At 41.0% G+C, this 26,782-nt stretch overlaps 1 protein-coding gene across 3 annotated transcripts in view; it reads left to right on the top strand.

Moving 5' to 3' along the window:
• The window catches only part of RPTOR (regulatory associated protein of MTOR complex 1), a 525,720-nt gene that overhangs the window by 149,878 nt on the left and 349,060 nt on the right, over positions 1–26,782 (top strand). For all 3 annotated transcript variants that reach the window (XM_054976818.1, XM_054976816.1, XM_054976815.1), the window contains exons 4-5: positions 6,480–6,638; positions 26,414–26,560. In XM_054976818.1, coding sequence (XP_054832793.1) covers positions 6,480–6,638; positions 26,414–26,560 — 306 coding nt within the window. The remainder of the gene's footprint in view (positions 1–6,479; positions 6,639–26,413; positions 26,561–26,782) is intronic.

Raw genomic sequence — 26,782 nt, 5'->3', positions numbered from 1 at the left:
ATGAGCACAGAATTCTAAAGTTGAAGTAACAACCTTCTCAAGGCAGAATGTCTGTTCTTTAAAATTCCAACAACGTCATTGCCCCAAAGTTTTATATCATTTAACTAAAATGTATATGTAGTAGAACATATAAGGTAGATTGGAGAGCCAGTTTGGTGTAATGGTTAAGAGTGGCAGGACTCTAATCTGGAGAATCAGGGTTGATCCCCCCCACCCCTCTGCTTGAAGCCAGCTGGGTGACCTTGGATCAGTCACAACTCCCTCAGAGTTCACCCACCTCACAGGGTGATTATTGTGGGGATAATAATATCATACTTTGTAAACCGCTCTGAATGGGCGTTAAGTTGTCCTGAAGGGCAGTATATAAATCTATCATCATCATCATCATCAAAGATCTGGCAGTCTTTTACCACATGGCAGGATATAACAAGGCATGCATTTCATGCTTAACACAAGCTGTTCAGTAGAAATGAGCAAGAGTCCAGTAGCACCTATAAGACTAACAAAATTTGTGGTAGAGTATGAGCTAGAATGTGAGTCCATTTGTCCTTATATCTTGGAGAGGGGAGTGATTTCAGCTGCCGAATGACAATAGCAGATAAACGACAATAGCTGGTGAATGACAATAGTGGGTGTGATTGGATTAGGTGGTATATGCAGAGGGGTATTAGGTGTGGAGAAATCAGCATTGGTCATGAGACAGGAAACCGTCTGTTCAAGCTGTACAGTTTCTTCTTTGTCTCTGTGGCAGATGGGCTATTTTATGTTTCTTAGACTTGGCCCACAAGGTTCCAGTCCGAGCTCTGGATCCCCTGATAGTACTCCGTGCCACAATAAAACATCATAAAGCTTTTCCTGAAGTTTCTACTTCCTGAGTTACTGCCCTACTTCTCTGTTTTTCTCCAAAGGAAGTATTACATTGCTGTCAGAGGCAAAACAAATTGCTGGTTATTCCTCTCGTCACAGGCAAAACTAATAGAGATTTGGTTTGTCTGCGCATCAGAATGCTGTTTAATAAAGTGAAGGCTAAAAGTCCTTGGCTGACAGATGGGTATTTATCCAGTCATTAACAGGCTCTCTGCCTTTCTTCTGTTCCCTTCTCCTGCATCCCTGCATTTATAAATGTGGAAGTGATAAGTTTATTTTAGGTTAGATGGGCATACTTCTCTTTTTCTTCATGTTCATTAATTGTGAACTCAATTTAATATTCATACTAAGGAGATGTGATAGGAGACTCCAATGAGGAAATTAAGTATACCCCCCCTTTTTTAAATGATGTGGGAATTGAAAAATTGCCTACCACTTGAGGGCTTGGTTAAAGTGTCTTGTAAATGTGCCAACAGGCAGAATGTGATTTAGGATGTACATTTTGCAAATCAGCACCTTCATAACGGCGCTGTAAGATATGAGAGTGAGATGGAAGGCGATGCTTGCATTAATACAGTCTTCTGTGAACAACATTCCTAAGGGACAAACCTTGGCATCTTTCTTGCAATTTCTTGTCCCTTGCTCATAAACACGGTCGAATAGGGTGAAATATTGCACTGCAAGGCACAGTTTTCTCTGAACAGCTTGAAATGCTAAGAACCACCATTCCTTTATGCCTGTAAAAGTAAAAAACTTGAGAATACAATGTGTTGTGAAAGGTTACTGGGACCATAACTGATACAATAAAATGCTCTGTTTCATTTGTTAGTTTGCCAAAGCATATGGAGGGAGCTCTGTGTATCAGTGTGAAATTGGAGTATGTCTCTTTGTTTAGATGTAGCCTTTTTTCTCCTTTTTACTTTTAAAGGTGTTGCCTGTTGATTCCGCACCTCCAATGGCAACATATTAAATGCAAGGTATTTAGGTATTAATGGGAATTTGATTCCCTTCTTGGCTCAAACCCTTATGAAAAGCTATTGGGGCTGATGTGAGAATTCTTCTTTGAGCCGATGTAGATGAGCTGATTTTCCTCCACGCATGAAAAGTGTGGCATTGGCAGGCAACATATATATTGACTCCATCTGTGAACAAGAGTGGACCAAAGGCTGTCCTCTGCTTGTGGCATAATCCAAGAAGATAAAAATATTGTGTTGTGATTGTGTGTGTGTGTGTGTGTGTGTGTGTGTGTTTGGTAGGTAGATGCCACTCATTTCATTGTGGCTCATACAAGAGATTTTTATCCCAGGAGATGGAATGTGACATCACCTGTCTTTTAGATGCTTTTAGAAGCCTCATGCACTCCTTCCTTCATTTAAGCATTCAGAGTTAGTTAGTAGCTAGAATCCAGCAATGCGTAAGTGGAAATATAAATAAACAGTGCAGTCCTGCTTGTGCAACATCTTATGCAGTTCCTCTCACTTTCCGCCCTATATATTATAGTGCCCAGAAATTAGTTGCACAAGGTCTTGCTCAACTAGAAACAGAAGTGGGAATATAAAAGTTTGACATAGTGCAAGCGTCTACCATTTTTTCTCCCATTTCCACTTGCACAAGAGCTTTAGCACAAGTGGAAATTTTGCACGGGATCAAACCCATTAATTTCTGATTTTGCACAAACCATAATTTGATGCTACATCCAAACTGGCAAGTTTGTACTTCCCCTTTAAACCAGGTTTGTAAACCACAGTTAGAAGATCTACAAATGCAGGGGACACGTGGCAATATATAACCATAGGGCTTGTTAATATATGACCAAACCATGGTTTGGCGTAACAGCTTATTAACTTTCTCACATAACAGACTTAGGTTGATAACCTGACCTTAAAGGACATCCTCAAATGGAAAATAACAAGCTATGATGCCCCCTCCCCTTTTTGACTTAAACAACATAAATTGCACTAGAGGCATTTTTAAATTAAAAAATAACAAAATATTTAATTTAACATAGATGAGAAAGGTCAGGTGAAATCAAGGTTGAAAATTTCTGAGGTAACTTGATATAGATAACTCTGAGGTAAAATCAGTACATGTACAGACGTAATGTCTAATGTTTCAGACTAATGATAGTTTCTTAAGCTCTTCACAGTTTCTTAAATCTTTATGTTGAAAGGCTTTTGTTCCAGTGTTTTCTGAAACCGTCTAGAATGATTTTTTTTTAGTATTCTCTTACTCTTTTTGGTTTCCAGAAGGCTAGTATCCTCTTTCCAGTACCCAAACCCCTTCTCTTGAAACACCAGTACTCGTCTTGAATTTTAAACTGACCCTTAAGTTTCCAAAGACAGTTTCTAACCACACTAGACCAGGGATCTCTTCACTTTTCAAAGCTAACTCTCTGTTTGACTGGGTGGGGAAATTCTCCTCTAACTAGAAGATCTATCCCCTTTCTTTGGCCTGAATGGGAATCTTCGCTCACTTCCCGAACTTCCTTGCCAACTTTCCCCCAGTTCTCCTGTCTGTGTTCAACTGCTCTCAGGGCTGAATCTCCAAACTGTCAGTACTCAACTCCTCTTAGCTAGGGCTGAAATCAGACTCTCTTCTTCTCAGCATCCAGTTCAAAAGTCTTTTTCTGTTCAGCTCATGCTGAATCAGATTTGTTGGAGTAGCCAGTCACTCAAAGCTCTCTGTTTCTGTGAAGCATTAACTTTTCACAGTCCTTTGGCTGTTCATACAGCACTTCTAAGCTTTTAAAAAGTGCAGTTCACACAAATTTGCAGTATACTCAGTCTAATATAGCTTCTATTACTGGCTGATGTAATTGTTGCAATACAGGTGGTGTGTGCTAATTGTAGTAAACCCCTAACAGATCTACTCCTTATTAGTGATGGTGACACCTCATTACTAGGGGTGTGCAATTTGGTAAATCTGGTTTAAAAATATACTGGAAAATACCCTATTGGTATTTTTCAGGTATATTGGCAATCCTGATCAAAGTTGGGATTATTGGATATACCAATAATGGCTTCCTGGTTAATTCCTACGAGGAAATCTTTATGAGGGGCTAGAAAGTCTGTTTTTTGTACCAACCACACCAAAATTTCAGTATAGTGAGGGCTGCCTGCCCTTAAAGACTGCCCCTCCCCACCGAGTTGGATAGATAGTGCAGTAGCTCTCTCTTACATGCAATGCCATTCATCTTTGAGAGTCACTGCTCTCCCCTCTCCTTGGCTGGGAAAGCAGTGAAACGGAAAGGAAAGGGGGGCGGGACCCAAACTGCACTTTCAGGGTGAGGAGTTCGGTCAAGTGGTTTCTGCTGGGATTCTCCAGTTTTTGGGGGCTTTGCTAGTTCTTTCGGGGAGGCTTTGGGTCAGTACTTATACTATTTTGTTTGGGTAAGCCTTCTTTGACCTGGAAGAAGCATGAGATCTCCACAACCCCCCCCCCCCCAATAGGCTAGGCGCTTTATAGGACAGGCAGACTTCACTGCACTTCAACGTTGGTATAGTTTGCATGAAAAATAGACACCGTATTTCTCTGGAAAGATTCCTCCATAGGGAATAAGGAAGCTGAATATAATTCAGAATATTTATTGCATGTGGCCAAAGCCACCACAATCAAGCAACTAAAACTAAATAAAACACATAAGCAAAACATAAATATGGCACAATAAAACTATAATGTGAAAAACACATAAAATTACTTAAAATACATAAGCACCTTTGTTATATGTAGGCGAAAGAGTCACAGTCACTAAGGTCATAGATCCAGAGGAGTTAGCCGTGTTAGTCTGTAGTAGCAAAAGGTCCAGTAGCACTTTTAAGACTAACCAACTTGCATCTGACGAAGAGAACTGTGGTTCTCGAAAGCTTATGCTACAGTAAAGTTAGTCTTAAAGGTGCCTACTGGACTCTTTACAATCACTAAAGACAGCTTGAGTCCTGATATTCTTAGCTGCCAGGAAAAACCGTGCTACTGTGCTGCTATATAAGAGATGTGTTGATCCAGATTGGAAAGAAGGACGCTTACTTTTTCCACCCCAGAGGAAGAATAAATGTTTTTTAAGATTTCTTCAAGAAAGTTATTTCTGGGCTCTGTAGACAAAGGGCAGAACAAAAGATAACGGGGAAGGTCTACGGGGCTGAAGCTCCACCAATACAGAAATGGGTATCTGTTGATATTTGTTTGTCATATATTAGAATTCCTGAAAAAAATAAAATACTAAACCAGTATTTTGGTGCCCAAATAACCAGAATACTGATATTTATCTGATTTTTGATACCTGAATCTGAAAAATACTGATTTTTTTTTTAGTGCACCCCCATACCCATTGCTCAGAGCTTTTTCTAAATGAATCTTAGAAAAACATAATTTTGAAGCAGGGGTAGGGACTGGAAGCTGAGTCCTTCAGTAAATGTAATGGTCATGGTCATCTCGTGGTGACTTCCAAATAATGTTCAGAAACATTTCCTCAGTTAAAGATAACAATAACTAATAACCTTGTGATTTTTTTTTGGCTGGAGACGCTAAATCCAAGAAGAGCCAATACCATCTTGTTTGGAAAATCTCCAACCAGTTTCTGGCAAATTCCCTGGTTTGCTGTTTGGCTGCAGTTATATGGTGTCCTTGATACTGTTGATGGACTTTTGTTTACAGCTGATGAGACATAGACCCAGTTCTCTGCCAGGAAGCCCCATGTTGCCAAGGACTATTTCACAATGCAAAAGGTCACTCCTTTGCCCGTCACATCTCACTGATCTAGGTCTATAGTTCTATAGAAAACAACAGTAATGATTGCTGCCTAATAGCTGAACTAAATTTCTGTGTTCAAGTAAAATGTATCTCCTCTGAATAGGTTGTGGGGGAGATCCCCCTTGCTGTCCTGCTTTGTATGCCTGCCTCTGGATAGTTTCTGTTCGAAATAGAATGCTGTGTGAGATGGATCTTTGATCTGATCCCTGATAACTCAAAGAAAAAAGTCAAAAAGTCACTGGACTAGCATAAGCCATCTGCATAGCTCTGTCTGTCACAATCATAGACATCTAGAGAATTTAAAATAAAACAGGAGCTTAAGCTACAATAGACTTTCATTTGAAGAAGCTGTTGTACTGGAATCCTCTGCCTTCATTAATGTTTATTGACCTATTGGCTGATTCCGCACACGTTGGATAATTCACTTTCAATGCACATTATCAATCGTTTAAGGTGGGTTTTTTGTTCCGCACACAAAAGAATCTGTTCCAAATGATCTATAAAGAGGATTGGAAGTGCATTATCCAACGTGTGCGGAATCACTCATTGTCTGGGTCTACATTGTTGCAAGGCCTTGTCCTGTAAACATTTTAGGTGTTCATTGGACACCAATATGTCAGAGAGGCTTTTGCAGTAGGCTACCTTCTCGGGATTATTCAGTAATGTAACAAAGGTAGTTAAAAAGTGGCCTGCCTGCCTGCCTGCCTGCCTGCCTGCCTGCCTACCTACCTACCTACCTACCTACCTAGAGAGCAGGAATGAATATATGCTTGCTGGTCGTCTGTGCGAATACTTTGAACTGTTGTTAAGATTCATGTTTATGCAGAAATCCAAGTAACTGTTTTTTGTTTTTTTAAAACAACCAGGCTCGGTACAAGCAAAGCCTCGATCCTACAGTAGATGAAGTTAAGAAACTGTGTACCTCATTGCGCCGAAATGCCAAGGAAGAAAGAGTTCTTTTCCATTACAATGGACATGGTGTCCCCAGGCCAACAGTGAATGGAGAAATATGGGTGTTCAACAAGGTATGTGATTTGCTGTGGGAGGAAGACCACAGTCCCTCTTGTGCCAGCTTTGCTCTGTGTTTGCAGGAAAACCAATAAAATACCGCACCGTATTTCTGATGCTTGACCTAAAAGCTTCAGTTTGTTTTACTTACTTCATGTGCCCCCAGGTTAAGTTCTTATTCGTTTCTCAAGTCTCTTTTCCTGAGGGTGGTGGTATCCATATTCCTTCTTGAGCGGTGCTCTGAGCATGAACATCTTCACTGAAAGGAAAAGAGTATAGAGCAAATAAAAGTCTTGACTGAGGTCCAGAGCGGTGCACATGTACGATTCATATGCGTACCCAAATTTCCTTCTTGGAAGATGATCCTACAGAACTCGCAAATTATTCTTGAGCTTCTAAAATAATATGATACTAGAACATTTTAAAGTAGAATTTAGAGGAGAACTTCATGTGCATGTGTGGCAGTCACCCCCAAAGTTCTGCCTGTCTTCAGGGCTCTGAACCAATGCTGGGAAATCTGCCCTCAAGCCCTAGAAACTGGTCAGCCAATGAGAGCCCCTGGAATGTCCCTGGATGGGAGGGGGAGTGAGCCACCTCAGTTTAAAAGGGGAGAAGTGCTACATTTTCCTTTGGATAGGAAAATGGTGTAAGCCAAATGTAAGATACGTCAGACTTTTTTCGGGGGGGGGGGTTCAGTTAGGGTTGGGGGGAGGTCAGGATTCTTGTTTTTAATGAAACTTTACTTTAATGATACTGCTCATGCAGCCTATTCGGCTCTGAGCAGTGCCACACTAGAATTAGAATTAAAAGGAAAAGTTTTTAATATATAATCTGTATAGTATTAAAAATTTAAAACATTTAATAAGTATTTTTCCTTTACCTGTTGGGAGAGAAACTTGGCTACTGCTAAAGTAGTACTAAAATCCACCCCTGCTAAAAGAAGCCTTAAATTATCCTCTATACTTCCTGGGTCCTGGATGTAGGGCTTGATCCGGCTGTCCCTTGCCACGTTTAGAATATTGCATTCAAATAGACAATGTTGAAGGGTGTCTATTTGGCCAGAGCCGCATTGGCAGAGTCGCTCAGGGTAGGGAACCTTATTTAAGCATCCCAGCAACTCTCATGATGGAATACTTGTTTTTAATGAAATAAACGCCCCTTTTTGAAGAGACCTCCAAAACCCAACTGTTCTGTACCGGTACTGAGAGCAGTTTCTCTCAAAGTTAAGGGAGTGGCCTGGACCCTGAGTAGAAGCCGGTCAGCAGTGATTATTTGCCGAGGAGCTCTGTCCGGAGGAAAAGGAATTATTTTCTTCTCTCGGCTTTTGTGTGTGTGTTAACTTAGGCTCAGATTCGATTAGTAATCTCCCAGTAGGGAAAAGCATAACCTCTGGAGTAAAGTTGTAAGCCAGTTGTACCTTGTTTTTACTGTTCTACCGCACTGAATCTGTCGCTCATTTCTACACCTAATGTTTTGTGAATAAATTGTTGGTTGCCCTGTTCCATCTGTGTGTTGTCTGTCCGATCAAACTGTCAGAGGGAGAGAGGTTTCTAATCACCTTCCTATTGACTACCACATTTTTAGATGTCAGGTTCCACTGTAGGGGCATCAGAGCCGGGGGGGGCTTACCCTCCAGGTTGACCTGCTGCCCAAGGTGAGTTGCCGGGGGAGGAGAGAGGTTTACAGCACCCTCACACCCTCTCTGCCCTGTTGTGTGGCTTGGTTGCTTCCCTCTCACTCTCCTCTCTCTTTGCTGCACGGTCATCTTCCTCCTAGGCCCGCCTGGGAGGCTCGCCTTTATAGGGGCTGCCCTGTGGGACACCGCCCCTCCTCCAAACTCTGACAAATGCAATTCCTTCTCTGACTGACTGAGGGGCTGCAGGCACAATTGGGGGCTTCTGCAGGCTCCTTACCCTGTCCTGGCCTCCCTGCTGGCCATTGAATGTGGATCTGCAGGATCGGGCTGGTCGGGCCTCTCTAGCTGCCATACTGGGCAAGATGCCACGCTGGGACTTCCCTGGCAGCCCCCCCCCCCCAGTTACCACCAATGGCAGTGCGTCCGGGAGTGTCCAGGCTGTGCTGTACCTGTTGCCATTGGGGAGAGCTGCTGCCAGCACAGAGGCTCCCTTGGCGGCCATAGCATGGCTGCAGCAGCTGAGGCCTCCTCTCTGCTGGGTGGCCTCTCTGCTGCCTGCTTCCTTGGTAGTGCGGTCCTCCCTGCTGCCTGCTCCCTTGACAGTGTGATGGTGGTGGGGCTGTGACACCCAGAGCCTTGCTAGCTGGCTGGCTGCCGTTCCTCGGTCTATCCACCACCTGTGCCCCTGGCAGCCCTGGTTCAGCAGTGCCCGTCTATGCCTCCGGTGGTGGAGGTAAGTCCAGGGAGGCTCCCAGGACAGCCTGACTTTTTAGTCCTTGACCAGCAGCACCTCAGTCTTGTGTGGACTGAGCTTCAGTTTACTGGCCATCCTTTTACCTTCTCCAAATATTTGCTCTGGACTTCCAGAGACCTGTTGAGACTCATTGGTTGTGGAGAAATGGAGATAGGTATCATATGGGTAGTATGTTACTCCAGATCCCCAGGTGATCTCTCTTAGCATTTTCATATAGATGTTAAATAGCATGGGGCGGGGGGAGGGGGACAGGATGGAACCCTGTAGGACCTCATTGCACAAACACCACGGGGATGAGTGGTAGTCCCTCAATACCACCTTCTGAATGGGGCCAGGGAGATTAAGAGCGTGGTGTCTCAGCCTGTCCAGTTTCTGCAGAAGGATACCATGGTCATTGGTACAGGAAGTTACTGTGTGGTCCAGGAAAATGAACAAGGGTGTGCTCTCCTGCCACCCTCATAGGAAAAAATCATTACTCTGGACAACCTAAGTCATTTCTGTCCCAATTCTAGGCCTGAATGCAGATTGAGATGGGTCTGGATAGTCCATGTCCCACAAGACTGCCTGCAGCTACATAGTCGCCGCCTGCTTGAGTACCTTGCCCAAGAATGGAATAAAGACCACCAGGCAGCAATTAATATTAGATTAAACATAGCATGTACAAGACTACAGTGAAAGACTTTTTAATGCTCCTGACCTTATTATTTTGCTAGATTTTAATTCATGTGAATAATTAGAAGCACTTTACCGGTATTTCCAGCTTGCATGTTGTGTTTGATGCCATATCCTAATATAGCACCGCATCTGTACAGAATCATTGTCAGTTTTATTCCCAATAAAAATTTATTTAAATCCCTTTATAAAAATGGTTCACTGATCAGTGCAACTGAGTCATCTCACTGACTTAAAGGACACTTTACTCATTTAAATGGCTAGTGAGTTGGTTGTTATGATTCAGGACTCTGTTTAAGCTAAATCTGGTATTTAAAAACACTCAAGAGGGTATTCTTATCAAGTGGTTTGTGAGCAACGAGTGGCAGAAATAATGCTATGCTGAATCTATTACCAGAGGGAAAAGAACAAATTACTATTCAATGAAATTTGGATTTTGTGCCAGCAACATTATTAAGAATTTATTTATTGGGCATTTGCCAGCTAGCTTGCCATATCAGCTGGCATAATCTGATGAAGACTCCACTGGAGTCGTAGAGATTTATCATTCAGGATATGAAGGAGGACTGTTTTTGTATAGGTGGAATGTTAAATTTTATAGCTGTTTTGCAGTATTTTAGCCTGTCAGAAATGGAAGGAATATACTTTCTTGCAAAATACATGACAAAATACATGAGCGGAAAATGTGTTTTAAGTACCATCTTAAGACCATTTTGACCTTAAGAAACAAGCATAAGCTGCCTGGCTTTTGTGAGCCTGCCCATGTTTGGTTGAAGTGCTAAACGAATCCGCTTTTTATTTTTGTTGTTCATGCTGAGCTCTTTTGCTGTCACCTCTCCACTTATAGAGCCAACCCTTGATAAGCAATTAGAAAACCTCTTAACCAGAGGCTTGGTTACAAATTTGGGCTTGGCTTCTGGACTAGCTGGCTGTTTATGGCTACCAGAAGCACTGAGGAATGGACAGTGTTTCCCATTTGCTGGGCTCTTGTAGAAAAGGTAAGCCGGACTCTCTGTTGCTGTCTCCTGCAAAAGTCTAACCAGAAAGGAGAGAGAAGCCGCATCTCTTTATGGTGAGCGGAAGGGGAAAGAACCTGGGTTTTTGTTAACAAAAAATGTCTTACTGCTGTTGCTGCCTCCCACATACCAAGGTGGGAGAGGAACTTCCTTCCCTCTCCCAAGTTCCACATGAAGGAGTCGTTGGCTTCACCTTTCTGTTGTTTTTGTGTGTGAGGCTGCAGCAACTGCAAGGACTGCTAGGTTTCCTTCTGCAAATGCCCAGTTCACAGGAGGAAAATCACTTCTCCTTTTCTTTGCAGAGAGTGATGGAGGAAAGAGTAGTGAAGCAGAGGATACTGAAGGTGCAGGGGTATTTGCCACTGGCAATAAAGACAAGTGCATTTATGGAATTGTCTGTTTGAGAGGGGATTGGTAACGGTTTGTGTTGGGATGGTCTTTAGCTGTCTCTCTGAAATCCTATGAGATATGGGGAAAGTGGTGATGTTGCTTAGGTACCTGTGTTGATAGCCTAAGTATGCCAATCTCCAGGCAGGGCCTGGAGATCTCCTGGAATTACAGCTGGTCTCCAGATGACAAAGATCAGTTCCCCTGGAGAAAATGGTCACTTTGGAGGGTGGAATATATAGCATTATACCCTATTGAGGTCCCTATGCTCCCCAAACTCTACCCTCCACTCCTAAACTCCAGGAATTTCCCAACCCAGAGTCGACAACCCTAAGACAACCATATTATTTGATGTTTTAGTTTCTTATTTTTATTGCTGAGATGCTGATAGTGCTATATTCTTGTCACCTAGTTTTCTAAATTGTTCCGTTTGTTTGCATTTGGGATCATGTGCCTTGCTGATAAAAGGCTTTGGGATATGTTCTCTCTCCCTCCCTCCAATAAACTACCCTGGCCTCTTTCTTACTACGGAAGGCCATATTGGTGTGGCTGGCTTGTATTAATAAATATAGAGCTAGACTTGGTGGAGTGGGGAGCATATTTGTGGGTTTGAATTGTGGGAAACTCCCATAGTGATTCCTTTTCAGGCACAGAGCCTTGGACAATTTGTCATCTCTGACTAATGTTTATCATGAGGAAGTTTTGAAAACGAGCGAGTGTAAAACTTGCCAATCAGTTTGGTTACTGAAAATTACTCAAGAAAACGACTGCTGTTGTATATGATGAGCACGTATATAAAAACAAGCCAGTGTCCTTTGACTTTAGTTACAATGCCTGCCTTGTACATTGTGCCCTTTTTCTCTGCAAGAAGTACTTGCACACTGGAGAGGTCAGCATCACCAAACAACAATGGGGAAATGCTTCCGCAGACAGACAGTGATTTTACCATGATTGCTGTTATTAGCAAGCTGTATAGCAGTGTGGAAACTGAAGGACTTGCATGGTTTCCCATCTGGTCCTAGATTCTTAGAAGTTCCTGTTCATCTTTGGTCTTCTGTGCAAATTGGGACTGCACATGTGCAGTCTTTCCTTTATTAACAATAATTTTCTTCAACCTGAGGTCTTAAACCAAACAGTACAATAGTTACAAAATCATCAATCATATATTTGGTATAGTGGTTAAGAGCTGCGGGACTCTAATCTGGAGGACTGAGTTTGATTCCCCACTCCTCCGCTTAAAGCCAGCTGGGTGATCTTGGGTCAGTCACAGCTTTTTTGACCTCTCTCAGCCCCACCCACCTCACAGGGTGATTGTTGTGAAGATAATAATAACACACTTCGTAAACCGCTCTGAGTAGGTGTTAAGTAGTCCTGAAGGGCGGTATATAAATCAAATACACTGCTGTTTTAATGATGTTTTAATGTAGATGAATTTTTACTGTATTTTAATATGTTGTTATCTGCCTTGAGTCCGCTTGCGGGGAGGGTAGAATAGAAATTTGAAATAAATAAATAAATAAATAAATAATGTTGTTGTTATATCAATAACAAGCAGAGAATAACAAATAACAAACATTGTACTGTCAGTACATCATTATCCTGTTAAATACATAAAAGAGAATGTCTCAAACATATTATAATGGATAGAAACTTGGTTACAGATCACATAACTGCAGTGTTAACATCAGCCAGCAAAAAGGATACTACTTGAGGCTCAATAACAAGTTGGTATGTACTTAAAATAGGAAAGATCCAGCGATCCCAAAATGAAGACCAATGTTAACAAAATAACAAAATGTGATCATGGTCTCAATCATGCCAGAAGCAAAGGAGCAAAGAGGCACTTAAGTTCGCTATCCACCATCTTTCCTTCAGACTTTTATAGGTGTCTTCCTTCAAAAGATGTAAAAGACCTTGATAGGAGCTTGATGCTGACAAAAGGGACTTTAATCTCAGATTGAAGGCACAAAGCCAAGCCCTGGATTCCAGTTGTGCAAACTCCATTCTTAATGCAGTCCTTGCCACACAACATGGTACTCCAGCAATTCGGCAAAAATACAATAACAGCGAATAATCAATATCTTCAGAAACGTCATTTATCCAAAGACTTGGACCATATAGAATTTGTGGGAGTACCTTTGCATTTAAGGTCTCAGTGGCTACTGGTACATATTGCCTTCCTTTAAAAAGGAAAAAAAAATACAAGAACATTTATATCTACTTTAGCAGTTTTCTGAACTAAAGAAATATGGGTCTTCTGTGCCAAATTGTAATTAAATGTGACACCTAAATATTTAAAGTGGGCCACTTGTTCAATTACCCTTCCATTTATAGGCCAAGTCTTACACTTCACTCTTCCGTTTTTTGAGAACAGCATAAGTTTAGATTTTCCATAATTATCTGACAGTCCCTCAGAGTTACAATAATTGACAAACATTTTTATTGCTCGTCTGCCTAAAGCAAAACCAGAACATCACGGTTAGCTAAAACCAGTGCATGATGCTTCAAATTCTGCAGATAAGAGATCATATCATTCACAAAAGGTTCAAAAGTAAGGGGGCTAAAGAACAGCCCACACATGTGCGCTCCTGCCATGCAGATCTGAAGCCCAAAGTCAAAATTTCGAGTATACTGTACTCATACTCTCCAGAGACAATTGTATTCCCAGTGTTTGTTTTTTTTTTAATTTATTGGATGGGTTAACAAATATAAACATACAAGTCATTACCATTTTCCACCCCATCACATTTTCCCCATCCTTCCCCCCCCCTTTTTCTGGTGACTCCCAACAGTTTTCCATCCCCAACTTAATCTAAAGAATATATCATATCCTAAAATCTATAATAATATATATCATATATATCTAGTCTATTTACTTATATTAACTATCATAATATAATACTTATCTAAATTAAGAGTATGAAAATTATATAACCATATAATAAGTACATATATATATATATATATATATATATAAAATATACTATTCCTTAACTCCCTATTATCTGTATTATAAATCTATTACTTCTATTACATCCCTAAAATATCATATATACTTACTATTACCCATACAATCTTGTTACTCAATCTTATACTTTCCCAAATAATTATACTATCTTACTCTTAAATTTATACTACTACAATACTGTAACTCTCTAACTCTATACTATACCATTAAAATATGATAATATACCCCCTTTTAACCTTAAGTAAGTTTCTATCTCCCCTTAACAACTATCCAAAGACCACAATTTCCCCTTCATGTCCCACTTTTTCTCCACATATTTCTTAAATTTTTCCCAGCTTAATGTATATTCCAGTTCTTCTTGTTCTTTCAATTTCCTTGTTTAACTTGTCCATTTCTGCCATATTCAGAACTTTCAAAATCCAATCCTCCATAGATGGTATCTCCTGAGTCTTCCACAACTGTGCATAACACATTCTGGCCGCCGTAATCATATAAAATACCATAACTCTGTCCATTTTATCAAAGTCCTCTAGGTTCATGCATAATAACAACAATTCTGGGGTTTTATTTATATTCCTTTGTAAAATATCCGACATAACCTTAACTATATCCCCCCAGAACTGTTTTGCCTTATCGCAAGTCCACCACATATGATAGAATGAACCTTCATGCTGTTTACATTTCCAACATTTATCAGACATCTGACTGTTACCATTGGCCAACTTCTTCGGTGTTAAATACCATCTATACATCATTTTATAAACATTTTCAGGCACCGTGGTACATGCTGAAATTTTAACTTCATTTTTCCATACCTTTTCCCAAGTTTCCATTGGAATTTTCCTATTACAGTTTATTGCCCATTTAACCATCTGGACTTTAACAACCTCCTCCTCCGTGAACCATTTCAGTAGTATCTTATATATTTTAGAAATCATTTTCTTCCCTCCCTGAAGCAAACAATTCTCAATCTCAGCATTTTGTAGTCTAAAACCATTTTTCCTCTTGTCTTTCTCATACAAATCTTTTATCTGCATATATTGAAACCATCCATATTGGAATGGCAATTCATCATTACCTTTAAGCATATAATTATTCTGTTTTATCTCAAGAATTTCTTTATATGTCAACCAGTCTTCCCCTGCATATTCTGTTCTTGGATTTACTACTTCCGCAGGGATAATCCACATTGGTATAGTCTCTTCCATATATTTCTTGTATTTAGTCCATACGGCAAACAAACTTCTTCTTACATAATGATGTAAAAACATAGAATCTGCTTTTACTTTGTCATACCATAGATATGTAGCACCTTTAAGACTAACCAATTTTATTTTAGCATAAGCTTTCGAGAATCAAGTTCTCTTCGTCAGATGCCTGATACAGAGACTGGTCACCAGTCTCTGTATCAGGCATCTGACGAAGAGAACTTGATTCTCGAAAGCTTATGCTAAAATAAAATTGGTTAGTCTTAAAGGTGCTACTGGACTCTTTTTGATTTTGCTACCACAGACTAACACGGCTAACTTCTCTGCATCTATACCATAGATATGCATGCCATCCAAATAATTTATTATATCCTTCCAGTGCTAACAACTTCAAATTCTTCAATATCATCCATTCCTTTAGCCAGTCCAGACATACCGCTTCATGGTATAATTTGAAATTTGGTAATTGTAATCCTCCTCTTTCTTTTGCATCATAGAGTACTTTCATTTTAACTCTGGGTTTCTTTCCAGCCCAAACAAAGTTTAACATCGTTCTCTGCCACTTCTCAAATTGTTTACTGTCTTTAACAATAGGTATTGTCTGTAGTAGAAACATCATTCTTGGAAGAACATTCATCTTAATTACTGCAATACGACCTAACCATGACAAGTTCATTTTATTCCATCAATTTTATTCCCAGTGTTGGAGGGAGTTATGAATATTGTGAATGGGATATGGGAGAACCCTGCTTCTATCTCTGCTACATCCAGGAGGATAGAACATATGTATATGGTTAAGCAGGAGGGATGCTCCTTTTTATTAACTCATCTGCCCCCCCTCTTCTTTAGTAACTCAGAAGGTGCATTCAAAGCGGAGACAAGGATCTAATGTTTTGCTGGCTGCTAGGGCAGAAAATTGGATTCTGTGGGTGCAAAACATACTCTTCCACTGCGTTGAACGTAAAGATTGCAAACTACCAGGCAATTATGGAGGCTTATCAGATGTTCCTTTGGGAGAAGTTGTTGACTTATTTAGACCCTATTTCCAGAGGATTAAAAAAATCACTGGCTAGTCATCCAGACTGAGGCCATACACCTGTCAAAACAACAACTTAACCCAGACAGGCTTGCAGCTTACTGTTCTTCCAGGGCTATGGCTTCCTCCATCATTCTGCTCAGACCTGTGTGCCTGTAGTCAACAGCCCTTACCAACAAGACTAACACTGAAGGCATGCCTTTTGACGGCACCTCTCTGTTTTCTGCTAAAACTGATGATACTCTGAATCAGATGAAGCAGAACAAGTTCACAGCCAAGTCCTGGGAGTGACACCTGGGAATGCACAACCGTATAAACAGAGATACTTTCCTCAATTCAGAGGCCATCTTTCATACCAGCGGGATCACAGATAATACTCATATTAGCTGTCGCAGTATCGTCTGCAATATCTGTCTCAGAGATCCTTTCCCAAGACCTACACCCTGCCTATTCAACCTCTATGCAGAGTATATCGTAAGGAAAGCTGGATTAGATCTAGAAGACGGTGGAGTGAAAATTGGTGGAAGGAACATTATTAATTTGAGATATGCAGATAACACCATGTTACTGGCAGAAAATAGTGAAGACTTGCAATGACTACTGATGAAGGTTAAAGAAGAAAGCACCAAAGCAGGATTATAGCTGAGCATCAAGAAGACAAAAGTAATGACCACTGAGGGATCACACAATTTTAAAGCTGACAATGAGGAAACTGAAATTGTTCAAGATTTTCTATTCCTTGGCTCAGTCATCAACCAAAAAGGAGACTGCAATGAAGAAATCAGAAGAAGATTGAGATTTGGAAGAGGAGCTGTGAGGGAGCTAGATAAGACCCTTAAAGATAAAGATGTCTCTCTGGGAACCAAGATCAAGATGGTATTTCCCATTACTATGTATGGATGTGAAAGTTGGACAGTGAAGAAAACTGACAGGAAGAAAATTAATTCATTTGAAATGTGGTGCTGGAGGAGAGTTTTGCAGATACCATGGACAGCCAAAAAGACAAATAAGTGGGTACTAGATCAAATCAAGTCTGAATTCTCCCTAGAAGCTAAAATGACAAAACTGAGGCTATCATGCTTTGGTCACATCATGAGAAGACAAGATTCTCTGGAAAAGTCAATAATGCTAGGAAGGCAGTAGGAAAAGAGGAAGACCTAAAATGAGATGGCTTTACTCAATAAAAGAAGCCACATCCCCTAGTTTGCAGGATGTGAGCAAGTCTGTTAATGATAGGACGTTTTGGAGGTCTTTCATTCATAGGGTCACCATAGGTTGGAGGCGACTTAACAACACATACACTTAAGGAGGTGAGGGGGATCCAGATAGAAGCAGGAATTACAGCCACCTGGCTTCCCAAGAGCAGAATTGGCTTGAGTAGCCTACCTTCTGATTAAATATACATTCAGCCATGGGATGGGTTAATTTTTTGAACAGGCTATCCGCCTTTAAGAACCATTGGTTGTGATTTTACTTCAGGTTCATGGACCCTTTCTATGATTGCAGGGGGCTACAGATTAGAATTTCAGACTTGCTCTACATGTCAGTTGCCTGGGGCTTTTGTTAATTCCTTCCCTGAGTTAGTTATTCAGTGAACAATTTTGTTGCAGAAGTGTGCAGTTCAAGCTGTTCATACATATCTGTATCCGTAAAACTCTTCTTATGGCTTCTATCTGAGATTCTTTCTCATAGCCGTGAAAGATGGAGGCCATAGCCCTATTTTGGATTTGCGATGAGATGATTAATTATTTTCTCAGGGTTACAAAGTTTCATATGCTTACCTTAACTTCAGTGTTACAATTATTAGCAATAAATGGTTGGTTCTCGGTGTTAAACTTGCAGGATGTCTATTTTCATGTAACTTTTCACCTGGACCATTGAAAATATCTTCATTTCACACTTAAGGCTGTTATGTATCAGTATATGGTACTGCCCTTTGGGCTAGTCACTGCCCCATGAATTTCACCAAAATATTTGGCAGTGGTCATCTGAGAGTACAACAATGCTCTGTATTCTCCTGCCTGCATAATTGATTGGTTACTGTATCTTCCAAAGAGGAGCTCTCTAGCCACTTGAAATTAATATTAGATTCTTGCCAATAATTATGTCTCTAAGCTGGAAGAAGTCTGTGCTCCTCCCTTTACAGATGGTACACTTTGTTGGTGCTGTTCTAGATTCCAGTTTGGCAAGAGTGACTCTCCCTGATGAATACACTCAAGTTTTTAAAAGTATTAATTAGTTTCCTGGGTTGGGGGGAATTACCTGGTCCTCTGGACTTACCAGCTTCTCAGGGCATCTCTGCTTCATGCTGGGAGGGGCCTGGAGACAACCCATCTGGTCAGCCAACCAACGCAGCTGCGGAAACAAGGAGCCCCTGCAGCAGCCAGAAGACTGCACGATGTCAGCTTCAACAAGCTTGCCTGAACAAATAGGGCTGCCTCAACAGGGACAGGTGAGCTGTTATTGCTGGTCAATTGACCGTAATAAATTTGAGTTTGAAAATAAAGTTATGACCAGGCAGTTTTGTCATGTCCACTCAGTCTGTGGGCACATTCAAAAAGAGCTGATTCGGTTTCATTTTCCCGGCCATGTTGGACGCTCCTCTCCGCAGGTCCAGGAGGAAGTGGCCGAGCAGCCTGACCGGGTGGTTGACCTGCGAGGGTTAACCCCCAGGACTCCCAGGTAAGGGGTCAGGATCCGGAGCGCTGCAGGAAGAGCCCCCTGAAGTCGATCCAGGGGGTAAATAGCCCATCTGCTCCTATGGAGGCCGGCAGACTTGCGCAGCACATTGCGTGCTGCCGGGCCATGGAGAACGGCAACAAGCAGATTTAAGGTGAAAACCTGTAAGTAAGCGGATCCCTTCTGTTACTTTAAGCGTATGCGAAGGATTGGTGGGAAGCTTAAGAAGGTTTGGATATCTTCCCCTTCATTGAGTTTTGGAACTTAGTTGGCGGACCCTCCCCCCTCCCCCTAAGATGGCGATGAAAAAGCAGAGCCCTGCTGTGGGCAAATCGGTTTCGGCTGCATTGCAGGGGAAGGGAGAGACTCTTGAAGAGGTGGTTAAACGGTTGGTTGTTGAAGCTATGAAGCCCTTTGTTGATAGGCTAAATGAAATCGGACAAAGGGTTGGTTAAGTTGAAAATGAAGTGAAAACCACTAAAGATGTAGCACTCGAGGCAGAGAAATCTACTCATGAAAATGCAACACTCATGAGAGCTACAAACAAAGAAGTAAAGGTTTTGGAGAATCAACTGATAGGACTACAAGTGGATCGTGCTCAGACGGTATTGCGTATACAGGATGTGAAGGAGGAGGAAAGTGAAAATTTAAAGGATCTGGTGTCGGAACTTTTGGCGTCATTCGCAAAGGCAACTAAAGAAGAGTTAAAAAGCGATATTCTGGAAGTCTGTCGGACATCTTCAAAATATGCAACGAAGCGTCAGCTGCTTCGCGAGATTATTATTGACTTTTCATCTAAGAAGACTCGGGACACCATTTTATATAATTCGACTAACGTGGACTTGGACTTTTTTGGCAACAAGGTTAAGATATTGAAGGACGTTCCATTTCTAGCTTGGAAAACAAGATTTAAATACAAAAGGTTTGCAGCTCTTCTGAGAAAGCGTGATATAAAATACAAATGGTTATTTCCGGAAGGTATCTGGTTTAGATATAAAGACCAAGCCTACAAGATAATATCAGAAGTACAGCTGAGGGATTTTGTGCTTAATCATCAAGAGTTCGAGCAAGAAGAAGATCCAGAATCTGAAGGGGGGAGTGGGGAGGAGTGAGCGCAGCTATTGTAGCTGTTCAAAGAGAACTGAGACCGAGACGCGGGGGGGGGGAGAAGACCTGATCCTGACTGTAGTTTGTATCTTATAAGATGTACCAATCTAATAGCATATTAGAATGTTTAACTTTAAATAATTGTATTATGAAGGGAATTCAATACTTGTAGTTGTAGTTTGTGTTCTTATGTTGTTTTTTCCCTCCCCTCTTGTTTCTTTTTTCCTTTTTCTGTTTGTAGTTTGTAGTTTTGTAGTTTTGATGTTAGTAATTAAAATAAAAAAAATAAAAATTAAAAAGAATTGCGGGGGAGCAGGTGAGATGCTTGCTTCCCCCTAGGACGTCAAAAAGCAAAAAGCAAAAAAAAAAAAAAGAGCTCAGGCTTCCTCTGCAGTTTTCCTTCAAGGTGTTCCACTTCCTGACTTTTGTAGAGCTGCAACGTGGTCTTCATCAGACACTTTTGTTAGACGTTACTCTGTTGACATAAATGCAAGAAAGGAGTCAGCAGTGGGGAAAGCAGTTCTTCATTTGTGTTTCGGTGAGACCTTCACCCCATCACCTCGTAAGTAGCTTGTTAGCGTGGGACTGCACAGACTATTGGAGATGAAAACAGAGTTGCACTTAACTATAGCTGTTTTTTGTTACGTTGTCTGCTGTGCATGCCCACATTCCCTCCCTGATGTCCTGCTGTGAGCTCTTTTTCACGGTTATATCCCTGGAGAGGGCTGGTGATGTCTCAGGAGAAACTGACGGAAGGATATGATGCTTTAGGCGGGGAAAAAACATTGTGCACGCTCCAAGGGGAGGCACGCTCCAACAGGAGGCACGCTCCTTCAGAGTTTTAAAGCTAGAAAATCTTCTCCATGTGGTGAGCCTGCACATTCCCAGTGTATGAGATGACAACTCAATTAACAATAGTTACAGGTAAGTGCAGCCCTATTTTTCTGAACCTGAAGTGCACCTACGAGCCAACTAATGTGGGCGAGGAGAAAGGACAGCACTTGGAGAAATACAGAGTCCCAATATCCTTCCTGAATCTCCTTACTGGTTTCTTTTCTGACACCTTCAAACCTGCTGTGGTTCTTCCTCAGCCTCATGGGCCGGTTCTACACATGCATGTCAGCTTATGATGATGTGGACAGATGGAGGGCATCTTCTTTCTGTGGCTCAATGACAACTAAATTTCTACCACTGTGGGAAGTCTTAATTGATACTGTCGCATCAGTTATAGTATCGGTGGCCAGATGTAGCAAGGGTGGCATCTAAATTAATATTCTGGGACGGTGGGATTATTAGAGTCTAATAAAAGCTTTGCAGGTTTTACCATTTTTAAAAACTGCATTTGTCCTACTGTAGAGAGCCAGTTTGGTGTAGCGGTTAAGAGCGCGGGACTCTAATTTGGAGAGCCGGGTTTGATTCCCCACTCCTCCACTTGAAGCCAGCTGGGTGACCTTGGGTCAGTCACAGTTCTCTGGAGCTCTCTTAGCCCCACCCATCTCACAGGGTGATTGTTGTTGTAGGGATAATGATAACACACTTTGTAAACCGTTCTGGGTGGGTGTTAAGTCATCCTGAAGGGTGGTATATAAATCGAACGTTGTTGTTGTTGTTGTTGTTGTTGTTATTACTGATAAGTAATAAAATAGTTTGTCCTCTCTTTCCCAGTTGGCTCATGTTAAGTACAATTGAAGTTTTGAGGGTTCAGATGTAAATTAAATACTATTGTTATAAATGACACCCAACAATTCAATAAAAGCAAATTTCTCCCATACTCTTCTTATATAGCAGATAGAAATCCATTTAGATTGAAATACAGTTGACTAGCCCTGAAATGCCCTTAAGGGTAGGTAGCACTGTGTGTAGTCATGCTCTTCTTTTGAGCTATAGAGTTGAGCTATAGACAGACTTTGCAAATGATCTCTTTGCCCTTCAGTAGAAGAACTGTGAGGTTTCAGTGGTTCTGTGCAAATCTGGTAATGCTATATTTATGAGCGATTAAGCATAATATATCCTGATAGATAGATTAAACAGGATAAACCCTCCAGGAAGTATTATTTCAGCCTGATTTGTTTTAGCTAAAAAGTCAGATCTTAGTTGCTTCGTTTAACTAAGCAGAGCTGAAATTCCACAGGGTCCAAAGGTAAAAAGCCAATCTTGCATGGTTGGAATGAAACTTTTTTAAACGAATAGTTAAAATCTGATATTTTAAAAATTGGCATATACACATGCACCCAAATCTTACCTCCCTTCTCCACCCTTTGCTTCCATTCATTTTATCCTTACGTTTTTCATTATTCTTGTCGTGTTGTGCTTGTTGTGGTATAAGTGCCTTTGTGGCTGGGCTAATCTTTTAGGACTGCTTTAGGAAGCAAGTCTACTTTTGAATGTTTAATCTTACCCGACAGATAGAGAGGATCTTAATAAATAAATAATCTGCAATACTTCTCTGTTCATTTATTTGGAATGAAAAGTGGGGTTTCTTTATATATTTAGTATGAGAGAGATAATTAGGTTGTGCCCCTCCTCCTATACCAAATCCATATCGCCATGTGGCGAAGCATTCGGGAACGAAGGGAGCCAGTTCCTTTGGAGATTTGCTACCTGATTTAGATGCAGTACATCCAGCTTCTTAATATGTTGAGAGAGGCAAAGATGTACTGCGGTACCTCAGACAATGTCAGGAATCATTTATTGCTACCCTCCCCCTTACCTCTACTGCAGCAGCACAATGGTCCAGTGCAGCCTGGTAAAAATGATTGGTTATTCATCTAAAGACTTACAGGGGTTTAATTTTGATTTCCAACTTGACAAGCAAAGCAAGCCAGCTCTTCAGAGATGCAGATGGACTAGTACATAGAAATAATGGATGAGCTTCCCCCAAGTCATAGCCCCCTACCCTATGAATCCATCAAATCAGATTTTTGGAACAAGAATGCAACACCCCTCAAAGTTGTTCTTTGCTTTTGTAGAAGTTAATGGGCATGTCAGTGGTGAGTTGCTCAAAGAGAAATTACACCCCATGCTAAGGAAAAAAGCAGCAACCAGGGGTTTGAAAGAGGTTTCTTGCATGCTCTTTTTTTCTTATCTTTGACAATAAGGCAGAAAGCTATAGGAATCTATAGCACCATAACTGCACAGAATTTGTAAAATAGGTAAAGCTGAGATATACAAAGTATCTGTCTGTCTGTCTGTCTGGAAGAAGTTGGCCCATGCATTATTGAAGAATTCAATTTTTGGGTTTAAGCAACTTTAGAAGAGATGTAGTAATCACATCAGATGGTAGGTAAAGGTAGTCCCCTTTGCAAGCACCGAGTCATTACTGACCCATGGGGGGACGTCGCATCATGACGTTTTCTTGGCAGACTTTTTACAGGGTGGTTTGCCATTGCCTTCCCCAGTCATCTACACGTTACCCCCAGGAAACGGGGTACTCATTTTACCGACCTCGGAAGGATGGAAGGCTGAGTCAACCTTGAGCCGGTGACCTGAACCCAGCTTCCGCCAGGATCGAACTCAGGTCATGAGCAGAGCTTGCACTGCAGCACTGCAGCTTAGGCAAGCAGAGAAATCTGTCATAATGTTAAATTTTCTTGGCAAACCCAGCCGTTAATTTTAAGGGCATAGTTTACCAGACTTAACTCTTAACACATGTCTGATGGAAATGAATGGGACTCGTACAAATTGCATGCTCTTGTTCAGTGGTGCATGCACAGGTGACATTTCTGGTGTTTGGTTGTTTGTCGTCAGATTTCCTGAAGTCCGATTATTGTGTCCTTAGTATAGTAGCCCTGGTTTCCACATAATAGTTCAGTGAGCCTTGCAATGAGTTGAAAGACTGGCAACTGTATGGCCACAAGTTGTTGGACTAGGACTGGATCAGGTGCTGGGTCTTGAACAAAAGCAGACGTCTTTTGTTGGCATCTGCTTAGGAGTACTTTGGCAAAGCATTGCCTTTTCAAATTTGTAAACTTCTTTATAGACTATACAATTGTCATTAGGAAAATACGATATGCAGGGCTTTTTTTCAGCAGGAACGCGGTGGAATGGAGTTCCGGAACCTCTTGAAAATGGTCACATGGTTGGTGGCCCCGCCCCCTGATCTCTAGACAGAGGGGAGTTTAGATTCGCGCCGCTGAGCGGCGCGGAGGGCAATCTCAACTCCCCTCTGTCTGGAGATCAGGGGGCGGGGGCACCAGCCATGTGACCATTTTCTCCGAGGGCAACCCACTGAGTTCCACCACCTCCTTTCCCAGAAAAAAAGCCCTGACCACATGTATTGGCATGGTAGTTGACAGGATTGTTTTGGAAATTCGTGATATGCTTTGCTGAATCTGAATAAAATCCTGGGGGGAAATCATCATGGAACATTTCTATAAAGACATAGCTTGTTCCAAGGGACCGGTGCAGATATGATTCTGTTTATCCCTTAATGGCTAAGGCATCGGAGATCTGGTCTCAGATGTACCTTTTCTTGAGTGCAGGGATTCTTTCTTTCCAGTAGATTTTTAACTATGGGAAGTAGTGGCTGGAATATGTTAATCAAGGTTCAGTGTGTAAAACTATGACAGTTCAGTTTCCTCCTCCTAGGTTAGCAGAATTTCAGTACTGATTGCACTTTCCCCTCCTCCAACTTCCTTTGCTAGGTTCCAGTTGTCCATGCGGACTTTTTTGTTTCGTTTCAAGCTATCCATGAAGAGTGTTTTTTGTTTTGTTTAGCGTTCCCTCAGTGATTCCTCCTCCGTGCCCAGTGTTTTAATTTGTTTTAATTGTTTTTATATGCAGTAGGAAAAGAGAAAGAGCCAAAATGTGATGGCTTGACTCCGTAAAAGAAGCCATGTCCTCCAGTTTGTAAGATCTGAGCAAATCTCTTAACAATAGGACATTTTGGAAATTTTTCATTTATAGGATCAGGAAGTGATTCGACTGCATATAACACACATTTTTTTTAGCTCTGGTTTTAATTATTTTACTGCTTTGTTGATGTTGCTGCTGTTTTGGTTGGTTTTAATGGTTTTAAAATGTGATTATATTATTTGTTAGCTGCTTTGGTGACCCTTATGAAGGGAGACAGAGGGAATATAAATATTGTTAAATAAAAATAAAAAATGAATTAAAATAAATGCATCTGCTTTACCAGGTTACTGTTTGGCTGGAAGTTGAGGATAGAGTGAATCAAGATTGCAGGTTTAATTGGATCATAATGAACCGAGTATTGCCATGGTTTTATAATAGAGAACTGAGTTTTGTTGATGAAGATAGGTCCCATCATCCATTCTTCCAGAATTATTTTAGAGTGCTTTTGGGGTAGCCAGAGGCTAGGGGGATATCTTGTTATAGGGGATATAAGGTGTTCTTAGATTGGTGTTTTAATTTGGTTTTAATGGATTTTATATTTGTTGTTTTAATGTTTCATTGCTTTCATGTTTTTACATTGTTATCATCTGTCTTGGGTTCTGATTGCTCAGGAGTAAAGACAGGCATATAAATATTTTAAATACATATGTATGAATGCTAGTAATTTGTTTGCCGTGGGCTGCAGTGCAGCGAGAGTTGAGCTTTATTCTGTTGTTGCACCTTTTACTCTGTAGATACAAGATTGCGCGCTTCTTGTCATTCAGGCAATAATACATTTTCCCCTTATACATTTTGTAATGAAGTAATTTTGTCTACTGCAAAATAGTATTTGAACAGTTACAGTCTTTTATGGGAAACAACAAGTATTTGTCCAACATGATAAGCAACATAATAGCAACATGATAGCAATGGAAATCCTATACAGTACAGTTTGCATATGCTGCTGCCTGTGCCCTCAAGCATTTGGTAAAGTTTATTTTACTTCCCAAACTGGGTCTGATTGTTTTCACGACTGTGAACTAGTATCTCATATGATTGTCTCGCTGATACACAATAACTCCTCCCTCCTTCCCCTCCACCCTTCTCTTCTTGCTCTTTCTTACATGGATGAAGAATTTGATTATTAGGAGCTGCTTTTCTTCTGGATAATTTTCTGTGTCGCAATGAGAAATATTTGCTTTTATGAATTTCCAAGGGTTTTTTGGTTGTTTTTACTATATGTTGGAAAAGATACGGAAATTTTCAATGAACTACTGCAAGAAATGCATTCTAATGTACATAAGCAGGAGTTGGGTTAACACACTTCAAAACCCTTAGAAGACTTTCCAGCAGAATAAACAGTTGCTCAGCATTTTAGGGGTTTTATAAGATGTGGGTGGACCCTGAACACAGAAATAACTTTGTATATTGCAAGTAAAAGGCCTGTTAATTTTGGTTATTAACTACCCTGTGCGTTCTTTTTATTTCTTTTGCAGAACTACACACAGTACATCCCATTATCTATATATGACCTACAGACTTGGATGGGCAGTCCTTCCATTTTTGTATATGATTGCTCCAATGCCGGACTTATTGTCAAGTCTTTTAAGCAGTTTGCCCTGCAGAGGGAGCAGGAGCTGGAGGTGAGCGTTTCTGGATACTGGCAGAGGGCTGGTGGGGGACTGGAAATGCTGGACGGGGGAATTCTTGCTGATTGGGAAGCACACGACAACTAACTGGGCAGAAAACTGAATTGAAAAAAGAAATTTATTGGGAAAGAGCTCCGTTCTGTCCCAATCTTTCTGGCACTGTTTGCCGTCTGCTATTATGGCTGGATAATTAATAGGTTAATTAAATTATAAAAT

The sequence above is a fragment of the Eublepharis macularius genome, chromosome 4, assembly GCF_028583425.1.
Source record: "Eublepharis macularius isolate TG4126 chromosome 4, MPM_Emac_v1.0, whole genome shotgun sequence".
Classification (NCBI taxonomy): Eukaryota; Metazoa; Chordata; class Lepidosauria; order Squamata; family Eublepharidae; genus Eublepharis; species Eublepharis macularius.
This window is presented reverse-complemented; position numbering and strand designations above follow the sequence as displayed.